The sequence below is a fragment of the Cervus elaphus genome, chromosome 22 (assembly GCF_910594005.1).
Source record: "Cervus elaphus chromosome 22, mCerEla1.1, whole genome shotgun sequence".
NCBI lineage: Eukaryota > Metazoa > Chordata > Mammalia > Artiodactyla > Cervidae > Cervus > Cervus elaphus.
This window is the reverse complement of record NC_057836.1, coordinates 51,586,355-51,604,117: the sequence shown is the minus strand read 5'-3', so window position 1 is coordinate 51,604,117 and position 17,763 is coordinate 51,586,355. Positions and strand designations below refer to the sequence as shown.

The following is a 17,763-nucleotide window of genomic DNA, read 5'->3' as shown; positions in this document are numbered from 1 at the left end:
AAAATCATAGACTCCTGAAGAATGACCTACAGTGATGGCCAGAGTGCAAACTGAACCATTCAGCTGAAAAAGAAGATACTATCTTGTGCTGAAGAACTGTCGCTTTGGATAGCAACAGGATCATAAGTTAAATGGTTTCATTTTGGAATAAAAGAAACACCTAATAAAATCTTTCTGGATTCCTTTAACAAACAGCCTTTCCCATCCCTCTTTGCCTAATAATAGCAACTCTCATATCTTGACTGCTTACTCTGAGCCAAGCACTGTGTTGAGTGTGGACCAACTGCACTGGTTACTTACATTTTTAAAATTTTCTGCATCTTACATTGTTTCCACATCTCTCCGGGAGGACTTAAAATTGCTCCTCCCAAGGCCAGCCAATTCCTGGGAGTGGTGGACAGCTTGCATGAAACATACCTTCTGTGTGCAGACAAGCCAACCCATGACCACACCCCGACCCACCTTCTTATTCAACTTTCCCTCACCAAGCCAGTACTTCCTCTGCCCTAAACCATCCAAGGGTCAGGTGCCAGACAGTGAGGGAAAGCCCCTATGCCCCAAAGTCCACTAGAATTACTCAAACTGGCAATCCGAGACTGTGTCCTCTGCCCTGCCTTGCTTCTCCCATGAAAACCCCCAAAATAATTTTGTTGTATATTCTGATCTGCCTTATCTATACTGATTTTTCCATATATCAAATCCCATTCCTCCAGAAAGGCCGAGGAGGAAACTGAAGCACAGAGGGCCTAAATGCTTTATCAGATTCATTATGAGGGTAAGCAGCAGAGCTGGGATTCAAACTAAGGGTCTGGCCGCGGGGCAGGCTCCTCACCACTGCACTGATGCTTCAGAGAATCGCCTGACAGTCCCTGCTCCTGAAGAGTTCTGCCTGTGCCCCTCTTCCAGGAAGCCTTTTCCAAAGGTCAAATGCTTTCATTAGAGGCCTTCACAATGCTACATACTGATCCCTGCCAGCTTAGCACAGCTGTAATTTTGTATTTATTTGTGTGATGATGTTACTAATATCTGCCATTCCCTGCTAGAATGAAAGCTCTATTTCTTAGCAAGGACTATGTCTGTCTGTTTACAGTGCTTTTCCCATGGTAAGTGGTCAATAATCATTTGTTGGATGTATGGTGGTCTCCATGTACTGAATTAAAAAGCAGATTACAAAATAATATGGTATATAACTTCATTTATATAAGCATATGTATGTGTATACAGCCATCCATAGAAAAGAAGGTTTAACAATGGTGAGGCTGTGAGGATATTTAATGTTCTATTTTCTGCTTCTTTGTTATATGTTCTATGAGAAATACACATGAATTACATAATTTATAATTATGCATGTATAAGTTTTAGAGAAAATGCTTCACAGAGGAATGACTAATACTAAAAAGCATTGGAAGTGCCATTGATCCAATATCACTTCAAACAGAAGAAAAACTAAAGATAGCAAATGACTGATAGAATTTGATATATGAAAAACTAAGAATAGATAAGGGAAATCAAAATATACAACCTAAAGAATATAATAGGGGCCCAATAAATGTCTGATTGAAGCATAAAATAGCGGGGCAGAACTGTGCAGCAGTAGCGGCCGGTTTCTAGAACCAGACTTCCCACGCTTGAATTCCAAGCCCACCATCACCTTAGGACCTTCAGCAAGCTGTCTAGTATCTCCAAGTCCAATCCCATTTACATAAATGGGGGTGACGATCCCAGTCTATCAAGGATTGTTGTGAGAATTCAATGCAAGTGTCTCTAAAGTTTCGAGAATAGTGCCTGTCTCATTGTGTCATGCAGTATTTGTTTCACAAAATATTCAGAAGTAACTAGAAGCAGCATTGGCCATAACCATAGATATGCAATAAGGGAATGGCATTATGTACATTCTAAGTGAAGCCGTTCTCCAACAAGGACCTACTGTGTAGCACACAGAACCCCACTCAGTGTGATGTGGCAGCCTGGAGGAGCGGGGGTGAGAGGAGAATGGCTCCGTATATGTGTATGGCTCAGTCCCCTCTCTGCTCACCTGGAATTATCACAACATTGTTAATCAGCTACACCCAATACAACACTTGATCTTAGCCAAAAGGCCGAGAAGCGATACACACCCCAAAACAAAATAAAAAGTTCAAAAAAATAAATTAAGGGGCTTTCTTTTTATTAAATAAGAATAAAATAGATATTATTTTGAAAAGAGATTACCTTCTCTCCTGAAACTCCATAAATGCCAGCCAATTCTTCAATTCCGTCCAGTACAAGTATACATGGCTTTACATTGATGGAAGCAATGAACACTTCTACAAGAAGTGAAAAGGTCAAGATATTTGCATCTTCATTGAGAACATCAGTTTCAAGCTGGGTACCTACAGCATAGAAATGTGCTCAAATTAGGTGAAAATGTTTCCATTGCTGCTAAAATATGTTAATGGGTTGGGAACAGTGAGTGCTACTCACAGCTGTGTGACACACACAGGTATGTGGGACGGTGTGTGCCTGCCCAGGCACTCAGTCAGGTCTGACTCCTTGCGACCCCATGGACTGTAACCCGCCAAGGTCCTCTGTCCACGGGACTTCCCAGGCAAGAATGCTGGAGTGGGTTGCCATTCCCTTCTCCAGGGGATCTTCTCGACCCAGGGATCGAACTTGAGTCTCCTGTGTCTCTTAAATTGGCAGGTGGGCTCTTTACCACTGAGCCACCTCAGAAGGCCATATGTGTGATTAGCAGTCTTAAAATATTCAACCCTAAAGGGGTAATGATATTTACCACCACATGTCTCCTATATATTTTCAAGATTTTATATAAAAAATATTATGTATGATCCAAAGCGCTACTCTCATTTTCCAAAATGCAAAAATTGATCATGTTACAAAGAACTGGATGGGAAGAAAGAGAAGTTAGGCTATGTGATCTGCGAAGCTTCTGCACCCCCTTAACATCAGTTCCTGTTTAGGGGACACAGACACCACTCTGGGGGTCCAGCTGTGTGCACACACACAGACACACACACAGACACACACAGACACACACACACACACAGACACACAGACACACACACACACAGTATCTCCCACCCACCACCTAGTTTCTTTGGTCCTGGCTAATTTGAAACCTAACACAACTGATCCTAAATTACTCTGCCCTTAGCAATGGACTCCAGACCTTGGATTCTAGAAATTACTACGGAGAACTAAGTTATGAATCAGCCAAGACTAAAGGAAGTAATTTGAGAGGACCAACTTGCAGGATGTGATTAACCGACACACGAGCAGCAACCCAAAACGGTAATCACCTACCTCACACTCTAAGGGCGCTCTGTGACATACAATTTCTGCCTTGCTTTTAATTTTCAAAACCAATATTTTTCAAAGAAATTAAGACCTGTTAGGATGTAGAAGTCAAGTTACGCAAAGAAACTGGACTGGATTAAGTTTCTTGGGTATATGAAGATTTAATTTATTTAAAAACCCACCTGCCAATGCAGGGGACACAGGTTCGATCCCTGATCCGGGAAGATGCCACATGCCTTGGAGCAACCACGCCCATGCGCCCCAACTACCGAGGCTGTGCTCCAGAGCCTTTGAGCCACAATCCTGAGCCCACGCACTGCAACTACTCAAGCCCACGTGCCTACAACCTGTGCTCCGCAACAAAAGAAGCCACCGCAATGAGAGGCCCACACGTCACAACCAACTAGAGAAATCCCTGGGGCAGCAACGAAGACTCAGCACAGCCAAAAATTAATTAATTTTTAAAAGATTTACCCTATTTTGTCCAAGCAGGGAGGGTAACTGTATTACACAGAAGCATAACTGTGCTAACATCAAGAAAGACGTCTTGGGGAAAAACAATGAGATGTTGATGAAGCCCTCCGCACAGCATCTGGCACCCAGCAAGCCTTTGATAAAAGGAACTCCTTATTAGTCAGGGCTGCTGTCAGGGTCCAGAGTAATATGGTGAGGAAACATGAAAAGAGGAAAGGCGGAGGCTCTTCTCTGACCTTCTATGAAGCCTGTCATGAGGGGGACATCAGCTGCAGCTGCCTAGCAGGCAAGGGCACTTGGGTCGGAGACTTGGCCACGGGTGGGCAGTTCTCTGCTAGATCGCTATATCCTGGCCAGCAGGGGTGGGGACGGCGGAGCAGAAATGTCAGCTTCACTCAGGGGAGTTTTAGCATCCCCATGATGGGGAGGGAGAGCAGGGCTCACAGCCCACACAGGCGCTGCAGCTGTGGACAGCTGAGTTGGGTACAAGAAAATGCTCTCTGCCTGAATCAGCATGTGACCTCTCAGGCCTGGCTGTGCTCTCAGAAGTGGCTCCTCATCTGCCCACGTCCACCTCCCCCAGGTGAAAGCCAGCTTCCAAGCCAAGGCGGTGATGCTAAATGATGCTGCAGCCAGCCAGCCCTGCTCATCCTGGCTTCCCCCGGGCTTCCGTGTAGCAAGCATGCGTGCTCAGTCGTGTTTGACTCTTTGCGGCCCCACGGACTGTAGCCTGCCAGGCTCCCCTGTCCGTGGGATTTTCCAGGCAAGAATACTAGAGTGGGTTGCCATTTCCTTCTCCAGGGTGTCTTCCTGACCCAGGGATTGAACCCACATCTCCTGCACTGCAGGTGGATTCTTTACTGTGGAGACACTGGAGAACAGCTCCCAACTCTCTTGCTTTCCATCCTTGCTCCCCTTAGTCTAGATAGTGAATAGGACTTTCTTGTTTCCCTCAGCTGTCCTCCACTCCCTGCTTCTTTCTCTAGCTCAGTGAGGAATAATAACAAAAGCAATAACAGCAAACTGTGCCAAGGACCCATTTAAGTTCTTTACATGTATCATCTGTTAACCCTGACACAGCTTTCTGTAGGTACTATTATTCCCATCCCCATTTTAGAGATGAGAAACTGAGGCACAGATTGTTTAAGTGAACTGCCTAAGATCACACAGCTAGTAAATAGCGGAGCCAGAACTGAAAATCCGGGCGGGCCAAGTCCAGAACCACTGCCTTCCTGTTAACAAGAGAGGTGGTGCCTGACTGTCAAGTGTTCACAGGCTGTTAATGAATTTATTCTGCTTGTCAGCTTAAAGATTTGTTTGTTTGAAAGACAGCAGCTGTTTTTATTAGGTGCTTTCCATACCTAAAAAAACACTCAAGAAAATAGCCATTTATTTGGGGAATAAAATCACAACTGCATGTGTACAGTTGAGCATCTATCATCAGCCTTGCCAGAATGAACACCTTTGGGATGAGCCTGAGTGGTACTAGCCGCTTTCTCTTAGAATCAGACACACCTGCTGCTGCTGATTTTGACTTTACCCACTTAGCACACTCTGAGAAATGCAGCCACTAAAAACTCACGCCCACGTGTTCGCTTTATTTACTCACAGACACCCCTACACACGCACACGCAGAAGGAAGCTCACATATTTGTCCCTTCATCCAGAGAAGATCTACACCCATCAAAACTCACCCAGGGCCCCGACGCTCACTCAGTACCCAGAGGCTCATGTGGGTACAAGCCCCGGGTGAGAAGGTATGAAGTCTCCAAAGCAGGAAGGGTCAGACACATACAAACATGCAAATACACAGAGGCACCTAATGATGATAATGATAATATCTAATATCTGCTGGTGCTTCGGGTTCCCTGGTAGCTCAGCCAGTAAAGAATCTGCCTGCAGAGCAGGAGACCCTGGTTCAATTCCTGGGTTGGGAAGATCCCCTGGAGAAGGGATAGGCTACCCACCCTCCAGTATTCTTGAGCATCCCTGGTGACTCGGATGGTAAAGAATCCGCCTGCAGTGCGAGAGACCTGGGTTCCATCCCTGCAATGGGAAGCGCCCCTGGAGGAGGGTATGGCGAACCACTCCAGCATTCTTGCCCAGAGAATCCCCATGGACAGAGGAGCCTGGCGGGCTGCAGCCCATGGGGCTTCAGAGTCAGACAGGCCTGAGTGACTAGGCAGAGCCCAGCACCCTATGCCAAGCACTGTGTTAAGTGTCTGTTTCATCCTCTCAACTACCTGTAAGACATCTTTTTTCTTCCTATCCATATTTTACAAATGGGAAAACTGAGCCAGAGAGAGTTAAAATAACTTGCCTAGGTCTCCCAGCTAATAGAAGCCGTCAGGCTCCACAGCTGCTCCTAGAACAGAGGTGGACCCCATAGGATTGTTCTCTCTGGCCATGTAAGCCTTGCATCTCCAATGTCTCCTGGCCAAAGCAGGACTCTTGGTCACCCTCGAGACCTGCTGCCCCATCAATGCTGCCCCATTTCAGTGAGCCGCCCTGACCGTCCACCTAGTCTCCCTGAGCCGCAAGCTAGGAGAATCCGCAATCTCTCCCTATCCTGCAATTCCCACGTCCAGCTCCCCTGTGTGCTCCCACCCCTTCCCTGGCTGCTCCCCTCCCCCGAGCGATCGCCTCTCCCACCTGGACCACTGCTCCCCTACCCCGAGCGATCGCCTCTCCCACCTGGACCACTGGGATGGGCTCTGACAAGCGTCAGTGCCACTGAGCTGCTTCCCCGCACCTGTTCCTACACAGGAGACGATTCTGGGCTTTGACAAACACCAATCAAATCATGCCAATCCCCTGCTCAAAACCCTCCACTGGCCCCCCACTGCACACAACAGAATCTAACCCAAGATCCTGCTCTACAAAACTCAAAGCGGGCCCATCCTCTATCTCATCCTGCTTCGCTGGGCGCATGCCCCTCATCCCCCCCCAGCCCGAGTCTGGACACACTGCCTTCTTTCCCTTTCTGATTCACTCCACTTTGTTTCCCGCTCAGCGACCTTAGCTGTCCCTTCTGTCTGGAATGTTCTGATCTCCGCATGGCTGGCTCCTTCTTGTCTGTGAGATCTCCCGAGAGTGCAGCAGAGATGGCGGCCGGTACTGTCAAAGTTTATGCTCCCCCTTAAAGACGCTGGGGGTAGCTTTCCATTCCTACCCGACTCCCGGTGTGGCCATGGGAGCCCAGGGCAGCTGACCTCTTGCCAAAAGAATGGCAGTGGAAGTGACTTGTCTCACTACCTGGCCGAGACTTTTAAGGAAAGGTGTGCCTCTTCCACTCGATTTCCTCTTCCTCTAGCCAAAAGCAGACGACTCTGAGGCCTTAGAAGATGACACAGCCTCAAGATGGAAAGAGCCTGTGGCCCCAAACCACCACGTGGGGAAAAGCCACTCATTCTCTAACTAGGAACTGTGAACTGAACTGTTGCATGAGCTAGAAGTGGTTCGGATGGTAAAGAATCTGCCTGCAGTGCAGGAGACCTGGGTTCGATCCCTGGGTTGGGAAGATTCCTTGGAGAAGGGACTGGCAACCCACTCCAGTATTCTTCCCTGGAGAATCCCATGGACAGAGGAGCCTGGCAGGCAACAGTCCATGGAGTCACAAAGAGTCTGACAAGACTGAGTGACTAACACAAACACGAGCTAGAAATAAACCTCGAGAAGCCACTGAAATCGGCTGTATAAACAGCAGCCAGAGTCATTCCAACTAATACAGAGACAGCCCCTGACCACTCAGCCTCAACAGCCAGCCCATCATCTCAGCACATCACTCTGTGCAGCATTCACCGTTATTTGAAACATCTCTTAATTATTGGTTATCTGCCTTTCTCAACAGAACATTAGACCTATGGGAGTCATGACCTTATTTGCCAGACTCACTGCTATGTCCCCAGAACCCAAACCAATGACAGGCATAGAACAGGCAACCAATAAATACTTTTTATGAATGAGTGAGTAAACATGCTTAGTAGAGAGCTACTGAATTGAATGGGAGGAGCAATAGCTGAAAACAAAGAACTATGGCAGCCACTTGATGAAAGTAAAAGAGGAGAGTGAAAAAGTTGGCTTAAAGCTCAACATTCAGAAAACTAAGATCATGGCATCCGGTCCCATCACTTCATGGGAAATAGATGGGGAAACAATGGAAACAGTGGCAGACTTTTGAGAGGAAGGCTCCAAAATCACTGCAGATGGTGACTGCAGCCATGAAATTAAAAGCCGCTTACTCCTTGGAAGGAAAATTATGACCAACCTAGACAGCATATTAAAAAGCAGAGACATTACTTTGCCAACAAAGGTCCGTCTAGTCAAGGCTATAGTTTTTCCAGTGGTCATGTATGGATGTGAGAGTTGGACTATAAAGAAAGTTGAGTGCCGAAGAAATGATGCTTTTGAACTGTGGTGTTGGAGAAGACTCCTGATAGCCCCTTGGACTGCAAGGAGATCCAACCAGTCCATCCTAAAGGAAATCAGTCCTGAATATTCATCGGAAGAACTGATGATGAAGCTGAAACTCTAATACTTTGGCCACCTGATGTGAAGAACTGACTCATTTGAAAAGGGAGGAGAAAGGGATGCTGGGAAAGGGAGAAGGGGACAACAGTGGATGAGATGGTTAGATGACATCACACATTCAATGGACATGAGGTTGAGTAAACTCTGGGAGTTGGTGATGGACAGGGAGGACTGGTGTGCTGCAAAGAGTCAGACACAACTGAGCGACTGAACTGAACTGAACTGAACCTGAGCAACAGCTGAGAGGCACATCCTGCCTTGGAGCCCTTGCAACTGCTCCCATTGACTGGAATGTTCTCCCTGAGATAATCTGCCTGGCTCCCTCTTTCAAGTATTTATTCAAATGTCCCTTTTTTCAGTGAAGCTTGCCCAGACAATATCTTTAAAGTCCTGAAATCCTTACACATACACACTGCCTACTTTCTTTCTCTGATTTATTTTTCTTCATAGAACTTAACCTCCAAACACTCTATATTTTCTAGTCATTAACTCTTTGTCCCCTTCGCTCTCCAATAACAGGAAAACCCCATGAGGCTAATGTATTCTGTCCATTTTTTTCACGGTTGTATCCCCACTGGCGTATAAGGCACTCAGCTCACATTTGGGGAAGGAAAGAAGAAAGAAAGGAAGAAAAGAAACAATTCTAAGAGCAGAAGAGGTGGGTGGATACATAGGCAAGACTATACAAGGGTTTAGACTGGAACAAGAGAAGAATAGCCTCATGGGCAGAAGACAGAAAGATCACTTTTAAAGAAAATTTTTCTGAATGAATTTCAAAGTCTGATTCCATTACCATAGTGCTTGTTCTGCAATTCTGTGATGAAGTAATGGATCACGGACATGACGTCACTGCTTTCACAGGTGCTGCCCACGAAATGAGGGATCAGCAACATGTTCGGGTGTTTCTCCTTGAAACAGTTCACCCAGTTGGCGAGCAGAGTGGACTTGCCACAACCACGTTCTCCAGACAACAGCAAAATAGACTTGTAAGCTGGAAGAGGATTTATTCTGAAAAAACAAATGGGGGAAACGTAGTCAAGAATAACTACCAAAAAAGAGGGAGGGAGGGAAATTTTTCCTGCATACATCTGTCTCTGAGAGGTATGAAATTCTCGTCTCTCTGGGAGGGATTAATGAGGGAGGGAATACACGTATACATATTCCATGTGTGTTCAGTTGTGTCCGAAGCCCACCAGGCTCCTCTGTCCATGGGATTTCCCAGGCAAGAATACTGGAGTGGGTTGCCATTTCTTTCTCCAGGGATGTATACATATAGCTGATTCATTTCATTGTACAGCAGAAATTAACACAACATTGTAAAGCAATTATAATCCAATCTTTTAAAAGTTAGAAGAAATTCCAGTCTCTCCACTGTGAACTCACTTGCTTCCAAACAAGTCATTCTCTCTCTGGGTTCGGCTCTGTCCTATATAAAATTAGGAGAGTGGAAAGATGGTAACTTTGGAAGGCTCCTCCAACTACCATAGACTCTAGGGTTGTCCAACATGAACCTGGAGTTACATCAAGGGCCCAACCTGCCCAAAGATCCCGGAAGGGACACTTTGCACCATCAGGAGAGAGAATAAAAAATCAAAACACTCATACGCCAAGGATTCCCATAATCCTGATGACCATGACATTCGAAATGCAACAAAATGACTGCAGTTGTCAGTGACTCGGTGAGCAGTAACCAGCTGCTCCATAGGGGTGTTCTGGCTTGTAATAGTGAATAAACATGACTTCTCTGAACTGGCATGAGCACAGTATAACTTGTCTCGTTGCAGAGTCTTAGCCACTGGGCCACCAGGGAAGTCCCCGAGTGCCATGCTGTTTTAACCAAATAAACTGTCTTCCTCTTGGCATGGGTTCCCGGAACCATAAGAGTTTTGGGAGCTCTGCAGGTCATAGTGGGTGCTGAGACTGGGGCAGAGACGGTGGAGCACAGCCCTGTACACTGTGGGTTTATCTCAAATCCTGAAACCCTCACAGAATAAATGATACTTGTGGTAAGAACTGGAAGATGAGGATAGAAGAAATAAAACAGTCCAAGTAACCTCCCTATTTCTAGGGTTGAAACTGGGAAGGACAGCACAGACAACCCCAGCTCTTTCTTCATGTCCCAGCCTTTTCATGCCTGTGGGTGGTGAAGAGAATACGTCACCACCCAAAAAAGGAAAAGACATGGGGGTCTGAATGAAGAGGACACTGAAAAAAAGTGAAGGAGTGCAAACTTTGGGTGAAGTGAAGTGAAAGTCGCTCAGTCATGTCCGACTCTTTGTGACCCCACAGACTATACAGTCCATGGAATTCACCAGGCCAGAATACTGGAATGGGTAGCCTTTCCCTTCTCCAGGGGATCTTCCCAACCCAGGGACCGAACCCAGGTCTCCCACATTGCAGGCAGATTCTTAACCAGCTGAGCCACAAGGGAAGCCCAAGAATACTGGAGTGGTTAGCCTGTCCCTGCTCCAGGGGATCTTCCCTTCCAAGGAATCAAACCAGGGTCTCCTGCATTGCAGGTGGATTCTTTGTCTGAACGAAGAGGACACTGAAAAAAGTGAAGGAGCGCAAACTTTGGGTAAGATAACTCAATTCCTTACACACAAACACAAAGCCATGGCCCATAGTCAGCCATTAATAAGTGTTGGCTGAATTTCTTAATGTAATTAATAACGAGCTGATGATGTATGTGGAAGTTCTTTGTAAATTATGCAATACTGTACAGATGCATTATTCATGTTTCCTAATCCAACTTTTTCTCCTTAAAATCATTTCATCATTGTCAGGAATGACTTAGACAAACTTTGACTATGGGATTAAAACAGAAGGCGAGCTCTCTGTCCTCCAGGGTTTATAATCTTCTTGAGGAGACTGGAAGAAAGAAACTGAAACAGTCAGGAAAATTTAGCAGATGCAGAGTGAGTTCTGATGAGGGGATTCTAAGCCGGGGGTGGCTTTTAGGAAGCCCGTCTTGCAGGTAGGGGTAGGAAGGGGGAGGGAAGGAAGGTATTCCAAACTGGGGGAGTCTATGCACTAAAGTCCGACTGCTTTGCTTGGGATTTCTTGACGTCGTACCTGAGAACAGAGTCTAAGCTGGAGCCTGCTGCAGGACTGTTAAAATCAGATTCTATATCCTTTAAGGCAAATCTTTCCAAGATTTCAAAGATCCTGCTAGACTCCTTGGAAATAACAAACACTTCCTTGCATTTCTCAGTGAACTCTTCATGATAGAAACGTTCAAAGTTGTGCTTAAAGTCTTTAGAGACAAAAAGATATATTTAGAAACAAAAAGATATAGAGACAAAAAGATATAATGTCTTAGATTTGTAGTTTAGCATTTTCCATTTCACATGGTTATTATGAACGCCCAGGGAAGTGTTCTGTGTCCCTACCACCATCTTTCTATGTTAGCACAATATTTCATAACCCACTCTACATTGTAATGCAAGGAAGCTACAGGCAAGCAATTTAATCTTCTTAATGCTACTTGTATCTGAAGTCCTACTTAGGATTCCAAGTTATTTCATGACCTCACAATGAACAGGGCAAAAGAAAAAAAAAAAAACTGGATTTGCTACATATATCCTCTTATATTTTTAGATTGTTAGCTAAGTCTAAGTTACCTAATTCAATCTCATAGCATATGTGTTTCTATCCAGGGCAATGGTTGGGGGAGGAAGTGGGGTGTATTTTTAGGATAAGATGCCCTAATACAATGATAACCATGAGTACCGTTTCAACTTTGCCACTGGGCAAGTCCCTTAAACTCTCAGGTAAAATAAGTGGCAGCCAGACAACTGGATCTCTGAGATTCCTTCTAGCTTCAATTTACTATGTTTCTAAACTCATTGTTAAAGTCAAGGTGTTTTGGACTGCCAAAACGCCCCCCCATCTCTAGAGATACCTACATCTCCCAGAGTTTGGGAGGGGGTTGTTTTTTAAATGATGTGAGGCAGGAGAAAGAACATCTCAGGTTGAACCTGGTAATGTCTCAAGACATCTTGTACTTCCAGAGTTAACTGGGCTGCCCTCTGGCTCAGGTTAGGGCCAGAACAGACCTAGAGGACCAACAGTTTGGCCAAGGTCAACTCTAAATTTAAAGATCTTAGAATTGGAGATGATCCCACAACCTAATGGGTCTCTTTAGCTCACCATGAACCTCACTCACCAGTCTCAAGTAACTCCAAGGACCTCAGAAGTGCTTCTAAAAGTCAAAAGAGTGTGAACTGATAGCTCAACATTGCCTTATGATAACTATTGGCTACCCAAATGGCCTATTTTTACCCCAGCTATGAGATTTTGGAACTATGTGGGTGATTAAAGGGTATTGAAGATCCAAAAGAAAAATAATTTAGCCTTTTTTTTAAAGTTTTTTTAATAATTCATCCATTCTGTACCTTCTACTGCAGACATGTAGTCCATATATTACATATTCAAAACTAAAGTCTAAAACAAGCTAACCTTTCAATAGTAGTCAACATCAAAGACTAAGGAGAAAACTATAGAGAAACAATTTGCCTCTCACCCAAATAAATACACAGAAAGGTTTGATTCTTGAACATGTTAGTAAACATTAACTGGCGGATGCAGTTCACACTGAGACTAGTCAAAAAATATCATTATTAACTATACTTCAGGCTTTAGTAAAATATATACTATATTCTCCCAGGACTCATTTTTTTATGATTCATCCCCATTACCATAATACACATCAGGCACTGTTTTCAGGGGCTTAACATATGTTTTTACTCTCAAGGTGATTATTGCTAACCAGAAATCAGAAGAAGAAACCTAGGCTTACCAATATTATGTCATTTTCCCAAGGTCACACAGCTAGAAACTGAAAAATCTTGGATCTGAGAACATGTCTGTTTTTGGACATTCTAAAACTCCAAGGCTGTAGTGAATACTCAAGATATTCTGGCACTGCTCAACACCCTATTGAGCCACAGACTATCATTTCGGGTCCCACCTTGTCTCAACCCTCAGTTCATGTTAATGTAGTGGGTCTGATTCCCTGCACCTCCAGAGGTGGCGTAGGACCCAGGATTAGCCAAGTCAGAGCATCATATCACATCAATCACAATACCAGTGATTGAGTCAGATACAAGCATACAGTCCAAGTCCCGCTAATCAGGAACAGAAAGACTTAATGGTAGGGCTTTGAGTCATTTACTGCTGGACTTGAACCTGGAGCTGCTACAGCCATCTCCCCTCCATAACGGAGAAGCCAAAGAATGGAGGCAGCATGAGGACAGCAGAGCCGTCAGAGAAACAGTGAGAATCAAGGGCCTGGGATCCTCCTCTGAGCAAGCGGATGCAGCTTGAGCTGAACACAGACCCATCCCTAGGCTTTCAAGTTATATAAACTAATAAATTCTCTTTCTCTTGAAGCCAGTGTAAGTCATTTGCAACCCAGAGTAATGATCGATACAATATTCTTTTCTAGGACCCCAAAATGATTTGGTTTGTAGGTGGAGTCTAGTTTGACCAGCACAGGTGGGATTTCACATCTCACCCCCAACAACGAATGTGAATGACTTTAGGTGGGTCAACTCCCTCCAATTCAGCTGACCACAGATCCGCTCCCTATCGTATTACAAGCACTCTGCCTGCCTGGTCCCTAAAACATCTGAGAATGCATCACCCTCATTCCCCATTCCCACACTACCTGGGCCCTTACAATGGTAATTCATAATCTTTTTTGTGTCATCAAACCTTTTTGATCAAAGACAATGTCTTCCTTTGAGCGATGTCTTCCTACGCCCCCCAAACACACATATGCATTAAACCATTCTATTTTTCATATAATTTTAGGGCATGGCAGATCCCTCCCCCAAAGTCTATCTAGGTGAAGAATCTCCACCCTATTCTGATGTTGGTCTTCCCTTTTTAATCTGTACATGTCTACAAGACACTACTTTCAAAATAACTATAATCATGTCAATATGATGTCAGGCAGTGCTTTTCAAACTTTCATGCACGTGCGACTCACCTGTCATCTTTATTAAAATGCAAATTCTGATTCAACAGACCCAGAATGCATTTCTAGCAAGTTCCTAGGTGATGCTGAGACTACCAGTCCACGGATTACTGACTTTCTGAGTAGTAAGGGTGAAAGCAAACGAGCATTGTTTTGAAGTCAAAAGGACCTGGGTTCATATCCTAGAAAGATCCCTCACTGGTGAAGTGATATTAGGTAAGTCACTTAACTGCTACACAGCTTTAATTGGTTCATCTGTAAAACAGCAATTTCAGCATCTACCTTGCAGGTCTAAATCTTAAAGATTGAAAGTGGTAACATGCAAAAATCATTTGACAATAAAAGTTCTCTTCCCTTTAGATTAGGTTGTCTCAACCTTGGTACTAATGACATTTGGAATTGGAAATTCTTTATTATGAGGGGGAGTTCTGTGCGATGGAGGATGTGTAACAGTGACCCTGACCTCCCCCTGGTAGATACCAGTAGTACACTCCCAACTGTGACACCAAAAGTCTTCAGATGTAGCCAGAAGTCCCTTGGGGGTGAAATCAGCCCTGGTCTAGAACCTCTGCTCTGGATATACACATTAGCTGCCAAATATTTTAGGTCTTTCCCAAGCTCCTTGACTCCCTAAATCGTCTTCCATGACCTACTATTTACTCTTATTCTCAGTTTCAAAAATCTTCACATGAAGTGAATGTTACGGGAATATGCTAACAATTTTAAATGCATAAATAACATTTTCAACCATTTTAAAATTCCTTTCACAAGGAAGACACACAAAACACATGAATCTATGACAATAGACTTAGCTATCTCCATATTTACTAACCTGTATTTTCCGTCATTACAGTGGTTGGGCAAAGTTTCTCTATCACGACCAACCAGTCCTTGAGAATCAGCTCACCCAACTCGTGGAGATCTTTATACAACCTGACAGGGAGCCCTTTGCTAATAATCTTGGCCTTAAGCATTCCGATCTTTAACTTCTCCTCATCATCAGTCAGACAACCCGAAGACAGCATCTCCTCCTTTTCTTCATCCCAAGTCTTCAGCGGCATGGTTCCCCTCCTAAAGAAAAAATACTGAAATTGAGACTCATTCAGAAATGCTGCTTGGATGACCTCTAGCTCCATCAGACTGCAGGTGGGATACTCCAGAACCCAAGGATAACCGTTTTTTGCAGCAACATAGAGATTCTGTTCCACTTTGGATAAACTTGACAGGTCAGTTGCCTTGGAGAACATGACAGGTGAGTAGTTATGGAGAAAGTCCCCGTATGTCTGACCCAGCAAGCAGATGAAAAAAGGAAAGCAGCTGTTCACATAGTCAAGACAGAGCTTCAGGTGTTGCGACTGGAGACAAAAATGCTGTCTAAACAGACTGGAGAGTGAGGGTTCTTGGGCCTCCAACACTGACCATCTCAGGTCCACAGCTTTGAAATACGTGCCCCGGGAACTGCAGAGTTCATTCAGCTGAGGGAAGATGTAGCTTGCCAAAAAGTCTCTCTCTTCTTCAAAATCACCCAGAGTCGAGCAGATGTAAGGCTGAATGGGCTTCTGCGGCTTTAAAAGGAATTGGGCAGACCTGTCTTCACTCTCATTTGCCTTCATTTCACTTTGCTCAGAGATGACATAACCCTTAAAATAGAACAATTTTTGTTCTGGTGCAGCCACCAACCTCCTCTGCTTCTATGACTTTCTCCTAATTATGTTTGCTATAAACAGATTGAAATCTTTCCCCAGAATGTCTTCTTCTTATAGATACTATAACGTGAGTGATGGCAAACAGTGCACAGATCAGACTTGAAAACAATCGAGTTTAAGTCAGGACTGAAAAAGAAAAAAAAAATTCTTTTTAGGATTCCAGGAAGTTCATTGATCCTCTGTTTCCCCACAGCTTTTGCTGAAGAGCTGAGATCCACAGGTGGTAAGTGGGCACTGAATACAGTTCTCCCTGTTTTCCTCAGCACCCCCCATCCTACCTTTCCAGTGTTCCTTTGGCCACCTGCTCCTTCTGCCCCTGTTAATTTGGAATCTATGCAAGGGGACTTGCTAAAGAGTATGAAAAGGAAGGCAAAGGCAGAAAAGGAGCCTAGCATACCTAGCAACAGAATAAGCCAAGACCCATGACTGTGACCAGAAGCAAGAATGAAAATTGTTATGAAGTTGAGGTCAGGAAAGAGGAATAAATCAAAATAGCAATATAATAAGGCCCAAGAGCAATAATGCACCCAGCAGCTGAGAGGCAAGGAAGTCTGGATCTAAGAACTTCATGGAGTACTGTGATTATTTCTATCTCAAGTTGTGCGGGCTCTCACGACATTCCATTCACCTACATGCACTGGAAATTCAATTCCACTGAGCTAATGGAAAAACACACACCCTCCAACAATGAGGTAGATATGCTTGCATCTTGCTCAGAAGCAAAAGATTCAATGAAAAGTACCTAGTTTTATGAGCTTTTTCTTGATGCAACTCATTTCCTTACCAAATGTTGCTTCACTGTTTATGTTCGTTGCTTTCACCTATGGAGAAACATACCGTTTTATCATGAATAGGGCAATTCTCCATCAAGACGACCTGACAAGGATATAATAATGCATTACCTTTTGAAAAGTGTTAACCCTTTTGCATTTAATTGTAACAATAATCACACAATAGATAATATTACCACTCTACTTCACTGATGAAGAAACGAAAGTTCAGACAGGATAAGCAACATGTCCAAAGTCACTTGGCTAGTAAGTGAAGAGCCAGGATCTAAACACAAATCAGCCTGACTCCAGGACACATACATTACACTGCCTCCATATTATATGGATAAGACTCTAGGTCTTTTTTTTTTTTAAGACTCTAGGTCTTGAAGATACCATCAATCAATGGGTAGAAAACACCTACACAATAAATGATACTGTAATAAGTAGGTGACAATTTGAAACAGTTAATCTCACACAAACAAAATCTAAAAGATAACTGAAGAGGCATCATGAGCACTTTATTAAAAGACTTTCTGCCTGCCATGTAGGAGGCTAGAATTAGATTATCAGCACTTGAAAATATCCACCTTTTCCTATTTCCAAGTGATCAGAGGTAATTTACATCTTGGTCTCTACCAGGTCCCAAACACCCAGCATAAGGACTGGCTCAGAGTAGGTGACAGGTGAATATTTGTTGAACAAAAGAATTTAGTATAATTTTTAAATGAAAAGAAAACATAATTAAATATTAATCAAACTGGGAAAAGATTTCCAAAACTTTTAAGCTATAGAAGAAATCACAAAAGATGTACAAATAATAACCACATTTTTAAAAGACCTAAAGGCAAACAATGGACTGTAAAAAATATTTACCACAAATAAATTTATCTTTATTCTAAGAAAAAATACTGACATCCTAGTAGATATACAAGTAAAAGATACAAATAAGTTTAAAAAGTACAAGAATATATATAAAAGCATATTTAACCCTTCTAGAATT

General features: G+C 43.8%; 1 protein-coding gene across 5 annotated transcripts in view; it reads right to left on the bottom strand.

Annotated features, from left to right (window-relative positions):
* Positions 1–17,763, bottom strand: part of LOC122680384 (putative tetratricopeptide repeat protein 41) — an 85,432-nt gene that overhangs the window by 60,265 nt on the left and 7,404 nt on the right. For 4 of the 5 annotated variants that reach the window (XR_006336689.1, XR_006336690.1, XM_043881699.1 and 1 more), the window contains exons 2-6: positions 16,733–16,811; positions 15,117–16,116; positions 11,377–11,557; positions 9,095–9,309; positions 2,212–2,372 (exon numbers count right to left, since the gene is read on the bottom strand). Coding sequence is in view for 2 of the 5 variants with exons in the window: in XM_043881699.1 (XP_043737634.1) it covers positions 2,212–2,372; positions 9,095–9,309; positions 11,377–11,557; positions 15,117–15,897 (1,338 nt within the window). In the remaining 3 variants the exon portion in view is untranslated. Of the gene's footprint in view, positions 1–300; positions 2,157–2,211; positions 2,373–9,094; positions 9,310–11,376; positions 11,558–15,116; positions 16,117–16,732; positions 16,812–17,763 lie in introns of those variants that run through there. The other variant, XM_043881701.1, reaches the window with a different exon arrangement.